Here is a 23,541-nt window from a genome sequence, read left to right on the forward strand (position 1 = left end):
TATGCTCATGCTTCTTTGCCTTTTTCACATCATCATCATCATCATCATCATAACTTCCTTAGTTGTCTTTTCCAGTCTGCTTTCTCTGTTGCTCTTTTCTTAAGATAAATGTCTACTGTCAAAATTGTGAAAGTTACCTGAGGGAAACTTGATTACAGGGGATGTGAAAAGAACTCAGAAGCGTGTATTTCATTTGCACAAGCTGTGGAAGTGAATGCCTACAGCCTGAGCATCTGTTCCATGGACTAAGAGGTCCCAAATGGACTAACCTTTCCTTTTCCTCTGTTTTCCATTCAGGGTTTGACCATGAGTACCCAGCCACACACTGTGACCAAGGCAGAGATCCCTGGTCATGTTCTTTACACCGTAGGAACATGTGTGCTCATTATTGGCTCCATTGGCATCATTGGAAACCTCCTAGTCCTCTATGCATTTTACAGGTACAAAAATTCCTTTTGTGGTTGATTTGAGAGGCCTTGAGTTTCACCTGTGCCCATGTGCAGATTTCTGCATTGCTTTCCACTGGGGTTAAATCTAATGGCAACAAATGTGGGGGGGAAAGAGAGGAGAAGGCAACCCTACATGGATGAAAACACATCCATGTGCATCGACAACCTCAGTGCAAATTCCTGATGGTTTAAATAATCAAATAAAATGAGAAAAAAAATTGTTCTCTAAACAATTTCCAATTGAAAGTTTAAAGAATGGTTTAATACTTCTAATGGTAGAAACCACAGTCTCGCAGCTGTAGACTTGTTCACTTACCCTGTAGCCTTTGCACAAATACTTGACAAACAGTGACTCTCTTTGCAGGAGCCCAGTGGTCCTGAAAGGACCAAGAAGGCAATCTGCTACATGAAATGAGCTCATGGCACCAGTGTATTTCCTGCTTCAGGCAGATCATAGGATTTCTGTCAGTTTGTGTGCTCTCTTGGCAGAGTAATATGCAGCCAAAGCTACTGCAGCTAGAGTATGCAAAAATCTCATGGAAAAAAGAAACATCTGCCCTCTGTCCCTTAATGTAATGATGGATTTCAAAATCCTCTGCATTCACTACTTGTTGTCATTATGCATGGTGATGCAGCAGGGCCTTACAATGCTAGAGACATCAGTGGGGTTATGAACCAAGCATTAGTTTCCTATTCTTAAATGTTTAAGACAAATAAATTAGTTATTTTGAATAACCGGCTTCTAATATGATTTAGAGAAAATTAATTCCCCACAACCGTAGATACCTTCATGACTTTTTAAAATGCAGCACAAGCTCTGTATTTTTCTTTAAATGTGTGTGGTTCAGCTGGTGTAATAAAAGCATTAAATTGTCAAAGCAGGAATGTCTGCATGGGCAGATTAATACCTGGGAATGCATGAACTCTGTACTCTCTCTTACCTTGTTTTTGCACACAGTTATGAGACCCCAGAATTTATTAGAATTGCAGCAGCACTGAGATGGCTTTCTCACTTTCTTTTTCCATATTTATCAGCATGAAGAAAGAAATTCATGTTAGCTGCAAATATTGATATTGCAAAGCACATCAGAGAGGTTTCAGTTGTTTTCCTTGGATAAGCTTTGCTTGCAGACCTTTGCTTTCACACTCCCTGTTGTGGTGTTTAATGTTGTCTGTTCATCTGCAACTGATAGGTTTCATTCTCTCTTCTGAGATGTTTATAAGCAAAAGCACTTTCTCCATATCTCTGTGTGTGCTCTGCTCACGCTGTAGCACTTTGCAAAAAGTCATTTAGCTAGTGTTGTGTCAACCACTTCAGGCCAACTGTGTCAACACACCACCTCAGGTCAGCAGTTTTTAAAGTATCACCAAAGCAGATCCTTTGGCTTTGTAACTTTCTTCGGATCTTCCTCGTGTGCAGTGCAAGGCACAATCAATATCAGAGCACTCCTAGGGAACTGCTCTTCTGAACAAATCCATATATATCAAGACAGCTGAAACTCTCCTTAGCTTGAAGAGGAAACAATCTATTATATGGCCCCTGGTCTTTTCAATAATTTTGAAATGACTTCAGCTGTAGCTGCAGTAATTGACCGATGATTAGCAATTGATTCACTGCGAGTAACCATCGACTCCAACCTGGACAGTATTTGTTTATGTTAGTAAGCAAAGTTATAAAGTTAACTTTCCACTTTGTCTTTTTAAAACTATGTATTTCTCATGTTTTTAAGCAACAAGAAGCTGAGGACTCCCCAAAACTACTTTATAATGAATTTAGCTGTGAGCGACTTCCTGATGTCGGCTTCTCAGGCACCCATGTGCTTTGTCAACAGCTTGCACAGAGAATGGATACTTGGAGACATAGGTACTTTTCACACTAATTCACACCTCGCCAGCTTTACGCTGCCTGCACCCTGTTTCAGCCACAGCAGCCTTGGCTTGTGCCACGGCTAGAGCAGCACGAATCTCTTGAGTCACAGCCCCAGACATCGTCAGTCAGTGTGATGTCACATGTTTTGTACTATAGCTGTAATTCTTTTATCTTACAGATTTTGGAAAGGAAGGAGTCGAGATCCACATGTAATCATGTCACCCTTTAGCTTGTAAGGGAGGTGTTTACTGAAATTAAGTAGAAAAGATTTAGTAAGTTGTAAATATTTTTTCTGTATCATTTTGAGGGCTAGTTACTGCTTTCATTTAGAAATGCATGCTGATATACATTGGCAAGCTTTGAGGAATATCATATTTAATTAAGAGATTTAAATAACAGTAGTTGTTTGAGGACAGCAAATGCAAGACTCTTTCTTTCCAACTGCAAGAAAGAAAAGGTCATCTGTGTTGAAATTAAGGCTGAAACGTGGGTATAGCAAGAACTTCAGAAGGCTCAGTGCTGGCTGGTGCTCCTCATCATACTATGGATGAAAACTTGCACCCACTGGTGGCTGTACAATGGTGGAGCAAGCCCAGAGACCATGTACTGTTCAGCAGCACAGAAGGGACTCTGCCTTAGTTTGAAGATATTTTTAGTCTTGCTCATCCCCTTAGATAAAATTAGTGCAAATTACCATGCTGTCACAAATGAAGCGTTTGATCTGGGTTGAGTGGGATTTGGTCCTTAGTTGCAAGTTACTTGTATAGATTTTAGAATTCTGCTTTAAGGTTGGATCTGGTGGTTTTGCTGCCTGTCACTCCTGGTGGGGTCTTGTCTATAACCACATGGAGCAATACAAGATTTCAAGAAATGGATGATCTTTCCACAGGTTGCTCCATTAAATTCAGCGTAACTTTTTCCATCTGGTTGTGCAGTGCCTGCATGCAGAGGGGGTTAAGAGGTCTGTTTCATGTAAAAAATGTCAGTTCTTTTAAAAAGTACTGCCATTAAATATAAGAGTTGGAGCTATGTTCTACAGTTGGTCTCTTAGTCACCAAATTTAAACCGTTTCTGCATTTTTAAGCCACATAAACCAAAGTCATTTCTTGAACCACCCATCCATCATTAACAGACAGATGTCTGCTGCAGCCTGTTAAAATCAATATATTGGGCAACAGTCCAGGAAAATATAACTTTAATTAGATTGGATTTTCTTTGAGGCAGTTTTCCATTGACAAACATTCCCAGTTGCAGCCTGCAGTGAAGTAGGACTTGTTTAAATACATATATTTGTATTTTATTTATATTTATCCTTTTCTAATAAACACTTAATAACTATGAAAATGTGAAGCTAAGAAAATGCTTCTATTGAGAGAGAAGACCTGAGCAGGGAAAAAACCAGGGAGATTTATTGCAATGAGCTCTGAGAGAAGGCATGCCTCTTTTCAAGAAAGCCCCTGACATTGCCATTTCTTTCTCCAGGCTGTAACTTGTATGCTTTCTGCGGGGCTCTCTTTGGGATAACCTCGATGATGACCCTGCTGGCTATCTCTGTGGACCGCTACCTGGTGATCACAAAGCCCCTGCAGTCCATCCAGTGGACTTCCAAGAGACGCACCGTGCAGATCATCGCCCTGGTGTGGCTCTACTCCCTGGGATGGAGCGTGGCTCCGCTCCTCGGCTGGAGTATGTTGTCTGCTCTCTCTCTCCCCTAGCATTCCCTGTGTGCTCTTTGCAGTCTTGCTTGGGGTGTAAAATAATGAGTTTTCTTCTCAGTCCTCGTGAGGATGCCCTGCCACTACCTGATTGTTGTTGCAGCACATATCTGCACCAACTGCACTGCACAAACCTCTGCCCCCTACACCCAGGTGTGTTAAAGCAGAACAACCTACAAATGGAGTATTAGGTGTGTACCTGAGAGTTCTGTAGCCAGGGCCTCCTCTCCACGTGGGCACTCACTTCTCAGACCTCATATATGATGTGTAGTTTGGCTGGCACAGCTCTTGAAGGCCATGGATCCAGGACAGGGTTTATTTTAAGCTCTTAGTGGCTGCATCAGCACCTGCTCTAACTTTGGGTGCATGTGTGAATAATGTGTTCCATGTATTCCACAGGTTCCTATGTGCCTGAGGGCTTGATGATATCCTGTACGTGGGACTATGTTACCTACTCCCCTGCAAACAGAAGCTACACCATGATTTTATGCTGCTGTGTGTTTTTTATCCCCCTGGTAATAATATTCCACTGCTATTTATCGATGTTCCTGGCCATAAGGCGTACTGGCAGGTAAGTAATCTAGCTGAAAGAAGTACATATCCCTTTTTGTGTAAAAGGAGATTTTCTCAGTTTCTTTAGCTGCAGAAAAATCTGAATTAAAAATTAGTCTGAATTGAAATTGACAGCTGTAACAGGAGAACCATTTTTTGCCAATTTAAAACTGGAATGGATGTATGAGTTTCAGAGTAGAAGTCTCTGGTGGTTCTAATCTTATTCCACTGTGGTAGTTAATAGTACGTCAGACACTTGGATTGAGTTATTTGCATTTCAGATTTGCACTACAAGAAACAATGTCCTTGTGTATTCCAGCAGTTTTCAGCCTCAAGGGATAATAAAAAACATGTAGCAGTGGGGGAATCATCTGTCTTTGAGCAGCTCTATAAACAAAACCGTCCTCATATTTTTTGACAGTTTTATTTAAGGCAAGCATCCCAAAAACCATTGTGCTTCACTCAAGCATCACAGCTACATGCACAATATTTGGCTATGCTTGCTCATATGTTTTCCCCAAAAAATTTTTGGCCTGTATTTGAAATGAAAAATCAGCAGGGTGTTAGATCTGTAAACTAACATCATTCTATCAGTTATTTTTGTGCTAATGAGTACATGGCTTATCTTTGGTCCGATCCAACACTAGCTGGTGCTGTGAGTCCTTCCTGCTGCTCAGCTGTCTCATCAGATCTGATGGCTTTTCTCTGCTCCTGTGTGCAGGCACTTGTTGAAATCATTTTGCTTCATAAGCCTAAATTCCTCTTTTATAAGTACATTTATAAATGTCTAAAATGAAGTTCTTTCTGAACTCTATTTTTTGGCCTTTGTTTTGGTTTTTATTGTGCTTTGTGTATGTATACTTGATACCAAGCAAAGGAGTGCATCCTTGTACACCCATGGAGCACAGTGGACATAAGCTTTTCCCATGCCTTTTGCAAGGCCAGGCTGGATGGAGCCCTGAGCACCCTGGTCTAGCTGAAGGTGTCTCAGGTCATGGCAGGCATGCTGGAACTAGATGATCTTTAGGCTCCCTTCCAAACCAGGCCATTCTATGTTTCTTTGATTTTTGTTCTATATTTACAGTGTGCCAGCAGAGACTTTGTTACCCTTCTGGTTGGTAATTAATGTCTTCAGCCTGAAATATATCTCCATTCAACAACACTAATATGTAAAATTTGTTATTTCTATACTAAAGAATATAAAATGCCTACCTATATAAAACATTAAAAATAAAATGTGGGGTTTTTGGTGTGAGAAGAGAATTTGATTTTTTCATAACAAAAATATTAGGACTGCCTGTTGTACCTCCCACTGGAAATACTCTTTCAGAAATAAATCTACAGGTAAGTAAAAATGTCCTTGAAAGTGTTTGGGACAGGTTTCTCAAAGCTGTCAGGGTATTCCAGCCTGTGTTACCTCATGAACTGGAATTTCTGCATGCTGTTCCTTCCTCGAAAAGGAAAAGACATAAGTCTTGATTTTCCCAACCAGCTGTGCCTTTTCTTGCTCCACCTCTAAAAGCAACACAGGGCAAGAGATACCAAATTCTGTGTCTTTGCAACTTGAAACCCTCCTCATGTTAGGGATAAGGACACAGCACTCCTGTCCTGTAGTCCCAGGGGTTCTGGCTCAGGCTCACAGCAAACACAACACTTGCAACCACATTAATTACCTTCCAGAGTTTTTAAATATCAGAGGAGAATAGAACAGTAAGAGTGGTGAAATAAGAAATTTACTTCATTTTGCATATTGCTGAGAACATATTAGAGGTATTGCTTTTTTCATTATCCTTCTGAAATATCTGTATTTTCTCCCCTTACAGAGATGTTGAAAAGCTGGGGTCCTGCAGCCGGAAATCCTACCTCTCTCAGTCCATGAAGAATGAGTGGAAGCTGGCAAAAATTGCTTTTGTGGTCATCATTGTGTTTGTCTTGTCCTGGTCTCCATATGCTTGTGTCACCTTGATTGCCTGGGCAGGGTAAGTGGAAGAGGAATCCAAGCAGGGGTTAAGCAAATAAGATTAGTACTATCATCCACATGAGGCAAATCTCCTTTTTGAATGGGTCTTAAATAATTACTACATTATAGCTGATATTCATTCTTCACCATATCCTTGTGAATAAAGCAGAAAGGATTATTTGTCTATGCATTTTAAAACTATTATGACTTTTTGGTTTTAATATTTGGTACACAATGTTTTCTCTCCCACATGATACTTTCTTTGTATAAATTGGAGGAGTTACCTCCTTTATCTTTTAATACCCTCCTTCCTTCCATCCACTGCTCTCTCCTCCACCCATTTTTCACAACACTGGTGTGTTATCAATGCATGTTCTACTCTTCAAGGCCACGTTGGATGGGGCTCATCAAGTGAAAGATGTCCTTGCCATGGCAGAGAGGTTGGGTTGGATGATCTTCACGGTATCTTCCAACCCAAACCATTCTGTGATACCATGATATTGACTGTGCTTATGCTGCACTGACATTGGTCACACCTGACTGGCTGTGAGAGCCTAAAGTCTAAAGGGAAATATTGGTTTCAAACCACTTCCAGTCCTCTCTTCCTTCTACAGTGTTTGGAATTGAGTCACTGACACACATTATTGTTCAGCACACATGCTGCTGCTGAAAGATTTTTTAGGTTTGATTTTTCTATCGCCATTCACTTTTCCCAGGTGGCCACAATGGGAGTTCTTTTGCTGGGGTTTTGGGTTTCTTTATTTTTGGCTTTTGCAGAATCAGGGAACAAACATTCTTTGTGTTCCTAGTCATCCTAAAATTACTTGCTGCATGTCTTTGGTCTTCTTTAAATGAACGAAACCAAGTACATGCTGTCAAATTCAAACCTTTCCTCTGAGCAAAGAAATCGTTGTAATGAATCAACTTTATAGGTGTATTTCTTACAAAATTTCTTATAAAAAGATAATAGCACAAAACCAATTTTAAAGAGTAATATGTTTTAGTAATGTAGTATCCATGTAATCCATGGCATAGCTGTGTGTAATGTTTTTGCTTTGTTTTAGTCGAGGCAACAGTCTAACACCATATTCCAAATCTGTGCCAGCAGTTATTGCCAAAGCTTCTGCAATCTACAACCCCATCATTTATGCAATAATTCACCCAAGATACAGGTACAGTAAATGTATAGGTATGTGTATAACTGTACATGCAAATGTGGATCTTTTACATGGAGAAATCTACCCTCATTCCTTCAGCCTCACCCTGTGCACTGCATGTTCCATGTTCCTGTGCTGTCCAGGCCATGATGGGCTCCCAGGGGTCAGACCCAGCTGGTACATGGCAACTCCAGATATGGCCTGGGGAGTGGCCAAAAGAGAACAGTCTTTCCCTTCACCTTTCCTCTCCCTCAGGGCCCTGCTCTGCCCTGTGGAACTGCACAACTCCATGACTGACAGGAGGACAAGATGATGCTCAGGTCACCTTTCATCACACCAGAGACAGCCACTGCAGAGCACTCTCTAGAGAAAAAAATCCCAGCAAGGCTCAAAACAATCACATCCATACCAATTCAAGCACCTCAATATGCATATATTCAAGGTTTGGTTTTCTGAAGCTTTTTTTCACAAAAAAATTTGGGACACTGGCAGCAAAAAATACTTTATTCCAACAAGGGGATATACTTGTAACAGAACTGCTATCCATCATACCTGTAGAATTTTTTGCAAGTCTTTCAAAGCGTAGCTCTCACAAAGTGATGCTGTGTTGAAAGTTCTGAGAAGACATGGGGATGCCATGGTGGTAAATGTGGTAAATGTATAAATACCACTAGATGGCAGGGTTAGTCGTTAGTATGAGGCTCATCTCACCCAAGAAGTGGAAAAGCTGGTAAATTCCATTGCCTGACGCCTCAGACTTGGGATTTGGAAATTGAGTTCATTGTTTAGGATGTCTGATGCATGACAGTGTGGTTGTAAGAAAAGTGAAAGTTTCTCAGAAGGCTGGTCGAAACTTGCTCAAAAAGGGTGAAAACCTTTCACCCTATAATTCTGTAGAATCATAGAATGGTTTGGGTTGGAAGGGACCTTAAATATCATCAAGTTCTCACCACCTGCCATGGGCAGGGACACCTTCCACAAGACCAGGTTGTGCAAAACCCCATCCAACATTGCCTTGAACACTTCCAGGGATGGGACATATCCAATCTAACCCTTCCCTCTTTCAGTTTAAAGCCATTCCCCCTTGTCCTACCCCTTGTGAGAAACACTTCTTCATCTTTCCTGTAGCCCTCATTCAGGCACTGGAAAGTGCTGTAAGGCCTTGTCCAGAGCCTTCTCTTCTCCTAGCAGATCAGCCCAACTCCCTCAGCCTATCTGCAGAGGAGAGGTGCTCCCACCCTTTGGTTATCTTCACAGCCTCCTCTGGACTTGCTGCTCCAGGTCCATGTCCTTCCTGTGCTGGGACCCCAGAGCTGTTGCAGCCCTGCAGGTGAGGTCTCACCAGAGCAGAGCAGAGGGGCAGAATCCCCTCCCTCCCCTGCTGGCCACGCTGCTTTGGATGCAGGACATGATCCAGGACACGTCTGGCTTTCTGGGCTGTGAGTGCCCATTGCTGGGTCATGTCCAGCCTCTCACCCACCAGCACCCCCAAATCCTTCTGGGCAGGGCTGCTCCCAGTCCATTCTCTGCCCAGCCTGTGTTTGTGCTCGGGATTGCCCTGACCCACACACAGCACCTTGCACTTGGCCTTCCAGAACTTCCTGAGGTTCCCGTGGGCTCCCCTCTCCAGCCTGTCCAGGTCCCTCTGGATGCCATCCCTCCCCTCCAGGGTGGCAGCCACACCACACAGCTTGGTGTCATCACCAAACCTGCTGAGGGTGCTCCTGATCCCACTGTCCCTGTCACCGACAGCAATGTTAAACAGGGCTGGTCCCAACACCCAGCCCTGAGGTCACCACTCTCACTGAGCTCCACCTGGACACTGAGCACTGACCACAACTCTTTGGGTGTGACCACCCACACTGCTCCTTTTCCACTGAGTGGTTTATCTGTCAAATCCCTGTTTCTCCATTCTGGAGACATATTTTGTTTGAAAATGTCTGCTATCACAACACCTTTTTGCATCCTTCAAAAACCATCTGAGTTTTTTGAAGTCTGCAGAGCATTTTAGTTTAGAGTAGGAGAATGTCTAGTTTCTGATGGCTTGCAGATGTTCAATGAGAAGTTTTGATGGCTGGCTGATGTGTTTTGTACCCATTATTTGTTTCTGAACCAAAGTTACTGTGTTCAGTTTATTATTTTTGCAAGGACCAGGTTGCCCAGAGAAGCTGGGGATGCTTCCCTGGAAGTGTTCAAGGCCAGGTTGGATAGGGCTTTGAGCAATCTGGTCTAGTGGAAGGTGTCCCTCCCCATGGCATCAGGCTTGGAACTGGATGGTCTTTAAGGTTCCTTAAAGATCCCTTCCAGCCCACACCATCCTATGGCTCTGTGACAGGGAACTGCTTCAGTCAGTCTTTTTCCTATCAGCATTGGCTTCTTAAGACTGTTTAAAAAAATACTGGAGGCCACAACAAGCTTTCAGACATTTTCTTTATAAGTATCTTGTTTTTATCTTGTTTTATTTTTTTCCCTGCTTTCTAATCTGTATTTCTAGACATATCAACAGGAGAAAATTTTATGGATTTGTGAAGACATTTCATGCACTTGGGAGCAATCCAGTCAGGAAAAGAAGTAATGTTGGTCCCTTGTGATGAATCAAGAATGCAGTTTCAAAACTGAAAAAACCCTACGTACACTAATAAGTCAGTTGGTAAAAATATGTTGGCAGGACCAATTTTGCTTCAACGGTGAAAAATGAATGTATATGTTAAGGTTATTTTTTCTGGATAATTTCCAAATCTTCTAATTATTCACATTATGCCTTGAAAGTAATTTATTCAAGCACAGATAAATGGGCCAGTCTGTTCAGGCCAAAGGGTTAAGGGTTTGAGCAGGGGATAATTTGTCATTTTATATTGGAACTACTGAACCAAATTAGATCTGTTATTTTCCAAATCTTTCTAGAAAGAGGCATCCAGAAATCAGGATCAAAAGTGTTCAAATCCAGCTCAATCCACTGGCAAAACAAGATGCTTTTTTGCACAGAGAATTCCTGACCCTGCACATCTTAAAATCCCAACAAAACCAAGCCTTTTTGTGGGGTTTCCTTACCTTAAACAACAGAGGGAAAAAAATGTACATTATAGTGAATGTAACTGAAAATGTAACAGTGACCTTTGTGCTAGCACTTGGCTTCTAAGAACTGGTTTGAGAGTTTGTTACATTCCTCCTTATCTACCCACCCCCCTGCCCACTCATTACCTACCAGCAGAAAGGAGAATAACACCTCTCAACAGGACTCACAGGAGCAAACAAATATAAGTGAGGAATGTACTCAAAGTTTTAATTTGTGAAATGCTCTTTTGTGGGGAAGAAAGCTCTTACATCTTTAGCAACTTGTGTGCTGTCTCTGTGTTCCACAATAACTCTAACACACTGCTGTGTTAAAGTTGTTGCAGAAACTCCCTTACATTTTGAAAATTTTTGGGTTTGGAATCATTCTTTCATAGCAAACAGGAAATTCTGCAACTCCATGTTTCCAACTGGCTCCCAAGCAAAGCAGAATTAAAGAAAAAATATTGGCTCAAAACTCCTACATCATAAATTATGAATAATCGCAAATAACTTTGAGTTGCTGTATTGCTTTAAAAGTTGCTTGCAATTACTATATTACTCTTACTATATAAGAGTCACTTTACTATATTACTCTTACTATATAGAGTCACTCTTTTATTTCAGATTATAGGAATATCATTAAATAAGTACCTCAGTTTATGCCTTTTATTTCACACATACAATATTAAAACTCCCTTCAAAATCTGTACTTTGATCCCAGCCAGCAAAAAGTCCCTCAATACTCCTCCCAAATATTAGTAAAATAGAAATTCTGGTCCCTCAAGACATTCATATGTTTTCCTTGAAAATTCACCATCAGACATCTATTTCCTGAATCTCCCTCATTAGGAGATCTCTGTGCTGAACCCCATTTAATAAATGGGATGGTGTATTTTACACAAACTTGAATTTGTCAGAGGGAAGTAGTTCAGCTTAGCTGGGGAAAAATGCTGGCAGCTGCTTTTCAGCACCAGACTGAGGTCTTCAGCCTGAAAGGAAATGTATGGGGGCTTGACATTTTCTCGTGTCCTGTAACCCTTTCTCAGGACCTTTTATTTTGTGCACAACATTAACCATCTTTTTTTACCCAGCACCATGTGAGCAGCCTTCTGCTCCAAGCAGTTCAGTGGACCCTGTCTGGTCACCAGCAGGCATCTGGGCAGGATCAGGAATGATGGTGCAGCTTTTTTCAGTCCTCATCTCCAGAGCAGACACAGAGCTGCTGTTCACTTGCCTTTGACACTACAGAGGAAAGAGAGGCAGAACTATTCAGAGCATGGTGATGATGCCAGATATTGAGGTTTGGTGGTGGTGGGCTTCTTTTTCTGATCACAAGCAAGTGACCTCATTTCATGTCTCTTAAATTTTAACACGAGTGATCTTTTGTGAGAACAGAAATGATGATTTAAAATGTCCTGGTTATTTAACAAACCTGGTAAATATAGAAACAAAATACAATATACTTTACAATACAATATACTTTACAATATGCATCTGCTTGACTTGCATCTCAGTGTCAAGTCAATGTACTGACATCCCCCAGCGATCCATGGTCCCCTGCATCAGTTCCTTGCCATATGCCTTGCTGATGCCTCACTTCTTGACTTGTTCATTTAGTTTTTAGTCCTCATTAGCTTCATCTGTTGGGCTTAAATAATGGATTGGGTAGTGCTGGGGAAGTGTTACACCAAATGAAGTGTTCTGACTAGCATTGCCCTGTGAGGAGAAGAGCCAGCTGGCATTGCCCAGGGGAGGCTTTTGGACACTTCTGCTCCATGCAGGGCCACAGTAGGAGTCAGGAGAAATAGACTCACACAATCATGACTGAGATTATTTTTTAACAAATAAGGCAGGTTTGGGGTCTAGACCATCCTTCTCCTCAATGCTTGTACAGTGTTAATTTTCAATAGGAGTTTACAGTAGCTGTGATACAAATAATTAACAACATCTGATTCTTCTGGCCCTCTTCCTCTTCCCTTGTTTCCACTCATTCTGTGCCTTTGCACAGTGAAGACCTTTTACCAACAAGCCCAGAAATTTTCTGGGTTAACATTTTAAATAAACCATATGCAATCATGCGTTTCAAGATATTTTCAATTCTTACCACTTACCTATGCAGCTCTTTCGTGTGTGTTTTGACACAAGGCCCAGAAGGACCTGTTACTTTCTTTTCAGCCTGTTGAGTTGTTTGCACCAGCTACCGCGCTGTTTGCATGTAATCTTTAAGACCCCCTTAATCAAAACAGAAGCTGTGTTGAGGTGATGGAAAGAGACAGCATTTTCACCACATGAATTTCAAAGCTGTGTCCTCAGTGTGACAGGTTTGGCTTTTTTTTTTTCTTCTCACATTCTCCCTCAGAAAAACCATCCACAAAGCTGTTCCCTGCTTGAGGTTCCTGATACGAATATCAAAGAATGACCTCCTGAGGGGATCCATAAATGAGTCATCCTTCAGGACCTCTCTCTGCAGCCACCACTCTCTTGCTGGCAGGACTAGGAGCACTTGTGTTTCCTCTGTTTCTACTGGAGAAGCTGTAAGTCTTTTCTTGTTTCCATGAAAGAAAGTGAGTATAACATTTCTCAGACTTTAAATAAGCAACACTATAAATACATATTCAAAATTAGAGAACAGAAAAGGGAAGGGGAAGAGTGTAGCTAAATTTTTTGGTCATGTAAGGTCATTTCTGCAAAGCTGGAAGTTCATGGATGATAATTTATGATCAGAAAAAGCATTCAGGCCAGCATATCTGTGTGGTTCTGATGCCTGCTGGGACCGAGGATATTCAGATTAAGTCTTTAATGTGAAATAAAGAGAGCCATTGTCAGACACTCCCTGTGTCACCAACTACTGGCTATGTTAGGTATCTCGGTGGCCTGAAGGACAAGAAAACAATCTTCCATCCAAAGTTTTAGAACTTATCCAAAAGCTCTCTTATTATTTTAGAATAAGTCCACTTTCTGTAGGATGGGAAATTTTTGACTTCTTTACCTGGATTTTAACCATGAGGAGTGAAAGGCTCCTGCCCCTTGAGCGTGGTGGGGTGTTTTGTAGGAACATACCCCCAGTGTCAGTAGGGCTGGTGACTGAGTGAGATAGAAACAAAAGAATCCCTTGACACTCTTCACAGCCTCTCTCAGTCACAAGAAGCTGTCTGCCTGCAGAGGTGCTGGGAAGGTGGCTCCTCAGGGGGATGGCAGCCACAGCAAAGTCTGGGCTGGGGCTGGCCCTCCTGGGGACCTGTGCTGCTCCCCCTCAGTTTGGGCATCAGAAACCTCCCGGAGTGACAGCTGCCACCAGTAACCTCTCACAAAATTATAAATCTTAGGTATACCTTTTATACCTTTATGTATAAAAACCTATTTTTTCTCCCATTACTCCTTTGGTGACAAATAAAGTAATTTCAGCTGCATCATCCTGATCCAAGAAGCTTTCTGTTCTTCACTGATGGTCACTACTTGGTTTTGGTTTGCTCATGTTAGCAGGTTATTGCATGTATTTTGATGCAGGTGCTGCTTAAATAGACAGGATAATGAGGGTAGGAGGCTTCAGCTTTTGGCACAGCTTTGGCTTAGGAATCTCATTTGAAACCTCTGCTGTTAGCAGTGCACAGCCCTGTGCTGTGCTGAGTAGATGCAGCCAAAGGCAATTGTCCTTTGGGGCAACTGACAGCTCAGTGCAGCTGTAGAGGTTTTAGCTGAAACAGCAGCTGCTGAAATAAAAGCTAAGCTTGATGGCTTTGGCATGACAGCAGGACTGGCTGAAATTTTGGAAGGCTCCAATAAAACATTGATGGGCAAGAAATGACACCAGGAACACAGTAAAAGATGCAGCTGTTGTCACCAACATTTTTTTCTGTGTGTTGTGTAAATGCTAGTGAAGGGAACAACCATATTTGTGATTCATGTCAAGGAATGTTTCATTCAAGGAGTTTTATTCAGCAGGTGAGGGGAAATAAACAGGTGCCCACACATAGATGTATGAGCAAGATGATGCAGAGGAACTACTCACTATCTTCCCATTTGTGTGGAGCCCTGTCTGTCTGCCTGTCTGGCCTCTGTCTATCCATATCTAAAAGCTGGTGTTGGAGTGGAATGATCTTATTGATACTCAGTCAAAAAGTCACCACAAAGTAAGGGATGACAGACAGCCTTACCCCAAGCCTATAAAGGGAACAGCACTTTTGCAGTGTCCCATTTGTGCTTCATTACTGACATGCTCTTAGAAAACTAGAGAGAGCAAAGGTCAGCCACTGCCTCCCATGTACTAATGAGGGTTTGTAGAATCAACAGGCTCACGCAGATTGAGAAGCCCTTGGTGTTCTGGATATTCTGCTGGAATGCATGCAAACATGGTTTTGGATCTGTCCATTTCCATGGTTTTGTATCAGCTGGTGGTCACACAAAATGCCACAAGACATAATAAACAGATTGATTGTATTGGCTCCTATCTTTAGAATTCAGATCCTCTGCAGGTGTAAGTGTAGCATAAGCAATGAGATAAAAAAGGGTGAAAAGAATTTAAATTAATTTTCATTATTTCCAAGTTGGTTTTATTTTTGGTCAGCAAGCAAAGTAATCCAGGGAAAGTGACAAGACTGAAAATAAAGCCTCCCCACAGTGGAGTTTTGAGTATGAGACTTCTTAGAAGGGCTTTACTTTTCTGTGAATGTGCATGGGTTTTGCTAGAGTTTGAGAATTTACAAGAATTTCAGAAAGGATGCAACTGTCTGAAATCTTTCATCAATTTGTGATCAGACCTGGAGCAATGTAGAGCTTGACCCTGTGGAGCCAGCTCAAGAGAAGCTGAAGCCTCGCCGAAGTCATTCTTTCTCCACAAGTCTGAGCCAAGAGAAGAGAGACCTGCTCCCAAAGACCTGCAGCTGCGATGCAGCCGCTGCCCAAAAGGTACAGAAAAAAGTCTCAGCTGAGGACTCTCCATTTTAGTGCTAATCTTGCTGCAGGGCATCATCTCTGGAATGATAATTCAGCCTTTATGCCCAGCTGTTTCATTTGTGGGCTTTGTTGATACTGATTCTAACATCCTCTTTCTCCTTACTGTTATTTATTTTCTTCCTTTCTTTTTCTTTTCTTTTTTTTTTTTTTGTGTGTGTTTGTGTGACAAATGTGAGTGCCAGTAATGCCTAATTAACTTTTTTCACTGATATTTGCCTGTTTTTGGAAAGCCAGCTGTGCTTATAGCTCTGAAGCTGCATTAAGGCATAGTCAATAGCATCAGATGGAAGAAGATGAGTTCTTTGCCTGTTAATCTACCCCAGCTTTGGTTCTGTCCATCATGGTCCTTGTGTCCATACTGTGGCAGTCTCCTTTTAGAGTAAAGTCAAGTCTGCAAAAATGAGTTTGACATGATAGAAGCCACCCTTTTCCTTCTTTTCAGTGTACATTAAAATGTTTTATTTTTGTTGAGGGGGAAGATGAGAAAGAAACTCCCATTTCTCCCTAAGGGTGGGAGAGTCTGGCAGCTGCCACCCTTCCCTCACTGAAAGAGCAGATGGTGAGTACTCAGTGCATCCTCTGTGGATGCATCACCCTCGTTGGCCAAACCACGGAGGTTTGCTGTCCTGTTGTTGAGGAGCCCTCCATTCCCTGATGGGAGCAGTAGGTCACCCATGAGTCAGCTTCAGCTTCTGCCAGATTGTAACTCCAGTTTCCAAATGAGTTCTTTCATGGATGACACAGTGTCAGGCATACACCAGTGCTGCCTTTCCAGGGAAAGACTGACGTGGCTTACAATCCCCTGTATGTGCCTGGATTGTGTAACACCCCTTTTTTGATGAAGGGGTAGTAACCTCCTTCCATGGGGTTACTCTAATGCATGTGGACAAACACCCACACCTTGGGCAGCTACAGCATCTGCTTCTGTCACCAGTGCTCCCTTCCAGATTTGATGGTAATTGTCTAGAGACAGCATAGTTTAAAGCAGGAACTGCTCTGACATTTTCCAGCCACCCAATGACCCAGTTCCTGCATGCCTCTGTCCTGTCTTCTTTCATGTGTGTCACTAAGATCAAGCCCTGAGAAACCTTGTTCTTTTCCTGTAACTCTTGTGAACAGTATTGGAGGAAAAACAGCAGCTTCAAATGTGTCAGGCAACATGGGCTCAAATCTACTACTTAGTTCTACTGCTTAGTTCTGTCAGCAGCCAAGCGTGCCCAAGGTTGTAGCCAAGTGGCAAAGGATATTGTCTCCAGGTTCTGGAGAATAACTGGCTTTTGGTCTCACAAGGAAGGAGAAGGGAAGCAAATCTCAGGTGGTCTGCATAAACAGTTCAGTCATAAAAGAAATATATCTGTATCTGGAATTTAGCAAATGTGTAGCCCACAAGAAGGCTCATGTGCTATACTTTGCCTTTGAAAGACATCTCTTGAATTATTTTGATAAATAACCCTTTAGACTTTCAGTGGCTTTCACTGAGCTATGAGGAGTTTATTTACATGGAGTGTTCAAAGCCTCATTTGCTTTTCTCACTGTTTTCAGCAGAGGCTCCTGTGTGTTGTGAAGATGCTTTGTGTGTTCATTGCAGCTCAATGCAATGCATTGCTGTTCATACTATCCGAGTAAATATTTATTTCTCAGGCTCAGTGAGAGTGTTTCACAATGAGACCACCCATTTATCCTCAAGCGGAAAAAAAAAAAAAAAAAGAAAACCCCCAACAAACCCTAAATAAGCACCAATGCAGTTTTTATATTTATTTTAATGTTTTAATGGCATTACTGGATTGTCTTTGACTGAATTCCAATTAGAGTACTTCCAAAAACACTCAGTTGTGGACAAGCCAGTCAGTGTCCCAGGCCTGGTGCATTCCAAAGCATAAAGATGCACGTGACTGTTTTCTGTGCTGCCACAAAGATATGATCCAGCCCCATGACTTACTTCAGTTATGATAGTAACAAACTTGATGTAGGCTGACACCTGGAAATTTAACATGGCAGTGAAGAGGCTTTTCTGGAAGTATTAAAATGTGGATTTGGATACTTGATTTCAAAGAAGAGTGGTCAAATGTCCCCTCGGCATCCAGGTTTTGTTTCAAGGAATTACTCAATGTGAAAACTATTAAAAAAACTTGTAAGTGGGTGTTGTGCCAGCCACATCCAAAAGAAACCTATCCTTCTGTTGCAGTGTAAACAGCACTTGGAACAGGGAGGAGTGGCTTTGGAGTTGGATTTTTTCATTTTGTTATTACCTTTCATGTGGAAGAATGGACTTTTCTTCTCTGTCACACTGATTTAAACCACTTTTTTTAGCACAGCATGCTTCCCTCCGCTTGGTAGGTAGAGCAGCTGGAGAAATCATTATCAGTATGGATTTGTGAGTGATTCCTGCTTGTGGAGTAGAATGACACAGAACTGTAAGAATTCATATGCAAATGAAGTAGAACCTGCACTTTACTTTAAATATTGGTTTTCTCTAGAAAGGAGGAACTTCCAGCTTATCTCTCCATCTGACACAGTGGTTATATCACCTTGTCATTTTTTTTAAAGAAGACAAAACTGATTACTTATGCCTTCCCTTGCCTGTGTATTTGAATATTAACTGATGCTTTCAAAGCTTATGTAGTTGACTCTGAATTGCACACTGTGCACAAGACTTATGGAAAGAACACAGAGCCAAGAACACTTGCCATCAGAGCCAAGTTAGAAATGAGAATTCTCTCAAAATGGGCAGATAAGAAATTGTTTGCAAAGAAAGTCTTTATTGCTTCTTTCTTGGAGGAAGCATTTTCCAATCTGTGAATGCAAGGCCACCAACTTCCCTGAGGTAGTATCAGGAGCCATTTGGAGAGAGACGGAGATTGTCACAAGGTTGAAAAAATTTTAGAAAAATAAAGAATGAAGTGTATTTGAGTCTTATCTGAGATCTCTTCCATGAGAAGAGAGAGAAGTGCAATAATCTAGTACCCTGATACCCTAAGATGTGTTAAAAATGAAGTAATACCATTTCATTAATGATTTAATAAGTCAGACACAAGTATGAGCTTTTGTTTTCTTCTTCTTCTTTTTTTTTCTTCTTTTCAGTCTCTGCTACATCTTCTTTTGCTCCATTTAACATTCTGCTTTCCAAGCAGTACATGTTAGCACATCATGATTTTCTTTCAAGTTAATGATTCAAGTATTTAGAAAATTGGCCTGGTGGCTCAGATATTGACTAGTGGCAATGAATATTCCAAATACTGTTTTCCACAGCCTCATGGTGTCTGACAGTGCTAAATCTTATGTCTTTGCTCCAGGTTTCGCTCTCCTCCAGCTGTTTGGAGAAGGTGCTTGGGCAGCCTGTCCTACCCAGTCCTTCTGCACCACTCATGACCAGCTCCCTGAGAGCAACTTCTCTGCCTGTCAGATTGAATAGCAGCAGTGTCACCAGTGGAGACTCAAGTACTTTCCATATGGCAACTCAAGGAAGTCAAGTGAATGGAGTTGTGGATTCTCTCACTAGCAATGCAGTCCCTCGCATCATCATCATTCCTACCTCAGAGACCAGTCTGTTTCGGGAAGAACTGGAAGAGGATGAGACTGAATTATTCCACTTTCATGACAAAAAGGGCAATCTGCTGGACTTGGAAGAGCTTAGCTCATCCGTGGAGTTCCTTGAAGCTGTTGAGAAATTTCTATCCTAGGTTTGTCAAAAGAAAACTTTCTGGTAATTATTTTCTTGGCGTCTTCTCCACTTAATTATACCAAATAACTGAAGCCTTGTAGGTTAGATCATCAGGGGTTTTTTGAATGTTTTTATAGTAGTTACTAGGCAGCCTCCAGATTTATCTTTGTCCAAAGCAGCTCAGGCATGGAAACAGGCTTTCTTTCAGATTGTGCTGCAGGAAATGAGCAGTGGAAGATGTGGCAGCACGATCGAGTGGCATTGGTCAAGGATGCCGCCTGATCTGTTGCCACTGGTGGGGGTGCCAGCAGCAGGGGAAATGACTGAGAGCTGGGTCAGCTGCTGAATGCTTCTGCTATCTGCACATGGAGCAGCGTTCCTGTTTTGGTAGCTCTGCTCTGCACAGCAATGGGAAGCACCATGAGACCGCAGCTTCCACCAGCCCCAGCAGTAAGGCAGATGGCTGCATGACCTCAACTAGAGCTTAATCCAATCATTCTCAGCATTGTTTTTGCTGTGTTTTATTTTTTAAATAGGCAGCGTGCTAAACATAAGAAACTGGTAGTTTTTCACTGGGAAGTGGCTGATTTCCAGCCTCCAATCCTCGGAAGTTTAGTGGTAGAAATCTGGATTTTACCTCAGCATTAGCATGGTCACCTAAATGTCAAAATGCAAGGTGCTATATGCTAAACCACACAGTACTGTAGAAGCATTCAGAGTACCTTCAGAGTTAAAGTCCTGATTAAATATGTATCCTAATGAGTCTGTGATTGAAAGGGTGAATGCTCACAGCTGGCTTGACAAGTCATTGACAAAAATAAAGCCTTGGCTGCTGTATATCACTTGTCTGTTTAGAGGAGGTTCTTCTCATCTCCTCTAAAACAAACCAGCAGATGTCTTCTACAGGTCACTTACCAGAGGCCTTCAAAATGGGTAAAACATCATCCCTGGGAGAGAACCACACAGTACTGTGGTGTTTGCTACAGGATCTGCACTTAGATCATTATCTGTGGTTACTAATTGTGCTCGTTTTATCTGTGCTTCACATTATGGCTCAGGCTCACAGTTAGCATTTTATTCCTAACTGCACTCTTCCTTTTTTTACTTATTTTCCAATTTCTCTACATCTTCCCTTTCAGTCTCTGACTTTCAAACATAGACAACAAGTTGAACTACATTGTTCTTAACATAGTATCAATATATATTAGTAGAAATCAGGTGCTCCCCTGGATATAATAGTGGAAATATTTGGTCCAGGGAGACTAATAGTATTCAGACATTCAACAAGAGAGTGAAAGTTTATGTTCATAGTCTCAGTTTATTTCCTTGGCTGCATCCTAGATTGTGCAGAGAACAGTGAGAGAACTTCCAGGTTTTGTGTATTGCACTGCCTGATCTCGGGAAGTAATTTCTCTTTGCCCGTTTTCCTGATGCAGAAACCAGATGGGAAGCATAGAAGTGCTTTTAATTACTTTTTTTCATTATAAAAAAAGGCAACACAAATCTTGTTTTCCACGAGCTAGACAGGACCACCACTAAAGAACAAATTAAAACCCAGAGCAGCACAAGAGAGTGAAGAATGCCTCCAAACTTGCACAGCTGAGGCTCTGCAAGGTGCCAAACCTTTCAGAGGACTGACACACTTGCTTTTGGTATAGACTGTACAATTTTTAGAAAAAGAAAAAAAAAAAGGCACCAGTAGGTTACAGAGGTAACAGCTGTGAGAGGCTGCCTAATGCAGTGCTGGCACTCTTAATGCTGCCATTCTTTGAGGTGCTCTGCTGGCTAGAGACCCTCATACTTCCTTACTCTGGAAAGCAGGGAGGAAATCGGGGATGGAGCCCCATCATGCAAATGACAGCCTGTGTGTAGCCCTGGTGTGTGGTGCTGGGGACCAAGGCTCAGCTGGGGCAGCACCAGGCAGTGGTTCCTGCAGCCAGGCTGCCAAAGCCTGTGCCCATTGTGTCCTGAGTTTTCTGACAGGGCCAGGAATCATGCCAAGGTCATCTGCAATGAGCTCAGCAATTCCAAGGGCAATTCCTCCATTTGAGGACTGGCACAGTGAGCAGAGAGTGCAGGACAGCTGCTGGGGACTGGGACAGGGACGTGCTCACTTGCAGTTCCACAACGTCAGGTTTTCATCCACTGCACAGTTTTGGCCACAATGAGTAATCAAATGTTAATTAGGTATTATGTTCATGAGAAATGGGGCAGGCTTAGTCCTAGGCTAAACATACTGTCCTGTCATCTTGGATCCTTGTCCTTTTTATGGCTGAACCTGCCTTCTCTGATTTTTTTATTTTCCCTACATCAACTGTGCAGTGACCTTACTTCTTCTTGCAATTAATAAATATCCTCAGCTACTGCATCTCTTTTCTTCTTGAGCCAGATGTTAGGAAGCAAGTGTTCTTTCAAGGCTTCCAAGCCCTAGACTTGACTTTAACTGTGGCAATCACTCCAAATAACAATAGAAAAAGCTTTTGGTGTTTCATGTTATAAAAACATACTGGGAAGGATGTAGGCAGTGTATTGCCATAGATTTTGGCAGGATGAAGAATGGAAGACCTGAAGTCATAGCCAACAAATTCCTCCATATCTGAAGTTTTGCATTCTACCTGTTAGGCTACAAGAAGGCTCTCCAGTGATCTCTTTATGTCTTTGGTACTATTACTGTGCTGGTACTGTGAGCGTGTCTCAGAAAATTAGCAGGCTTGAGGTATGTGCAAACAACGCTTCACTTTTATGCTGTTAGTGTCATACACTGTTAGTACCATTGCTTTGGAAGCTGCTATCAAGATTACTGCTTGTCTAAACTGATGCAGATTAAAATACTAAATGGTATAATGGTAGAGAGATAAAAACTGAAGTTGTATGAAATACCAGATAGACTTACTGCACTCACTGTGAGACTTGTGCAGAAATATCAGTCACAGAGTAAATTAGTCTCAAATTGAATTATACAATCCAGGAGAATTTTGCAAGCTTCTCTGTTGCCACATTAGAATAGATGGCACATAAAAATGTACACTAATTAATGTTGCTTCCCATTTCACAAAGGAATGTATTGGTTCACTTAAATGGAATAAAATATTCTTAGGAGTTAAACTGAATTATCCATTGTTTGTTTTTCTTATTTAATCATTATTTTTGGAGCCAGGATGAGGAATAAAAGAGTTGAGTCAAAGTTTTTGAAACCTGTGCTCTGATCCAGTTAATAGTAAGATTATATATATATATATATATATATATATATTTATATATATGTGACTTTATTTTCAAGTCATTTAGACTGCTCAGGTGCAAGCACTCACCTGCTTGAGTGCATAACATCTAAATTTACAGTTCACTGGCTGGGTAAAACCTGAAGTTGCACAGCTACTTTTGAAATACAATGACTTCAGCTGGGATGGCAGGTATCAGGTGAACAAAATTGAAAAAAATTTGCTAAAGTCAATACATCAAAACTGTGATAGCAGACTTTGATCTTTGACCCGAATCTGACTAAAAGTTAATGAGTAATTGTTTCTGCTAAAACTCTGTATAGCACAATTATAGGATGTGTTCCAATTTTCATGAATAACAGAAAATCCAGACTACAAGTGTAAACACTTTCTTTTTTCATGGGCAGTGGTATTTTTTAATAGTTAAATCAATGGTTAGATCAAGTTTTCAAATAAGAAAATTTACTTACGTGAACCCTAATGATTCTTGCAGCTTTGGGCTGGTATGAAACCACATTCTTCCAGAAAGCTCACTCATTTCCCAGACATCCATCCATTTCCCTCCTTTCAGGAGACACACCTGAAGAAGAAACCTTTTGCACAACATCTAACCTTTCTTGGTTTGAATCACATTTTTGGGTGTATTTTGAACCTTTCTTGGTTTGATCTGCTTTATTAGCCGAGACCTCGTTTCCTCTGCTCTTCTGTGTTTAAACCAGACTGTAATTTTTGTCTCTAGTTTAAAATAAAAAACCAGCAGTAGAAAGTTGCACTGCCCTAAGGGTGCCATTTTCACCCTCGTGGCAGCAGCAGCAGCAGGAGCAATCATCACACCAGGCCAGCACCAGAACCTGCACAGGAGGACAGAGCAGCCCAGACAGGCAGGGGTGGCACGTGCAGGCTGCAGGGACAGGCAGGGGTTGGGGGCTGAGGGTTACACACCAGGGCT

At 41.7% G+C, this 23,541-nt stretch overlaps 1 protein-coding gene across 1 annotated transcript; it reads left to right on the forward strand.

Annotated features, from left to right (window-relative positions):
* Positions 1 to 306: 306 nt before the first annotated feature.
* Positions 307 to 19,390, forward strand: LOC132326206 (melanopsin-like). The gene is made up of 9 exons (XM_059844132.1): positions 307 to 440; positions 2,180 to 2,313; positions 3,802 to 4,005; positions 4,434 to 4,605; positions 6,410 to 6,565; positions 7,611 to 7,718; positions 13,117 to 13,291; positions 15,513 to 15,662; positions 19,004 to 19,390. The coding sequence occupies exons 1-9, from the start codon at positions 307 to 309 to the stop codon at positions 19,388 to 19,390; spliced, it is 1,620 nt and encodes a 539-aa protein (XP_059700115.1).
* Positions 19,391 to 23,541: the final 4,151 nt, after the last annotated feature.

Source organism: Haemorhous mexicanus, chromosome 4 (genome assembly GCF_027477595.1).
Source record: "Haemorhous mexicanus isolate bHaeMex1 chromosome 4, bHaeMex1.pri, whole genome shotgun sequence".
NCBI lineage: Eukaryota > Metazoa > Chordata > Aves > Passeriformes > Fringillidae > Haemorhous > Haemorhous mexicanus.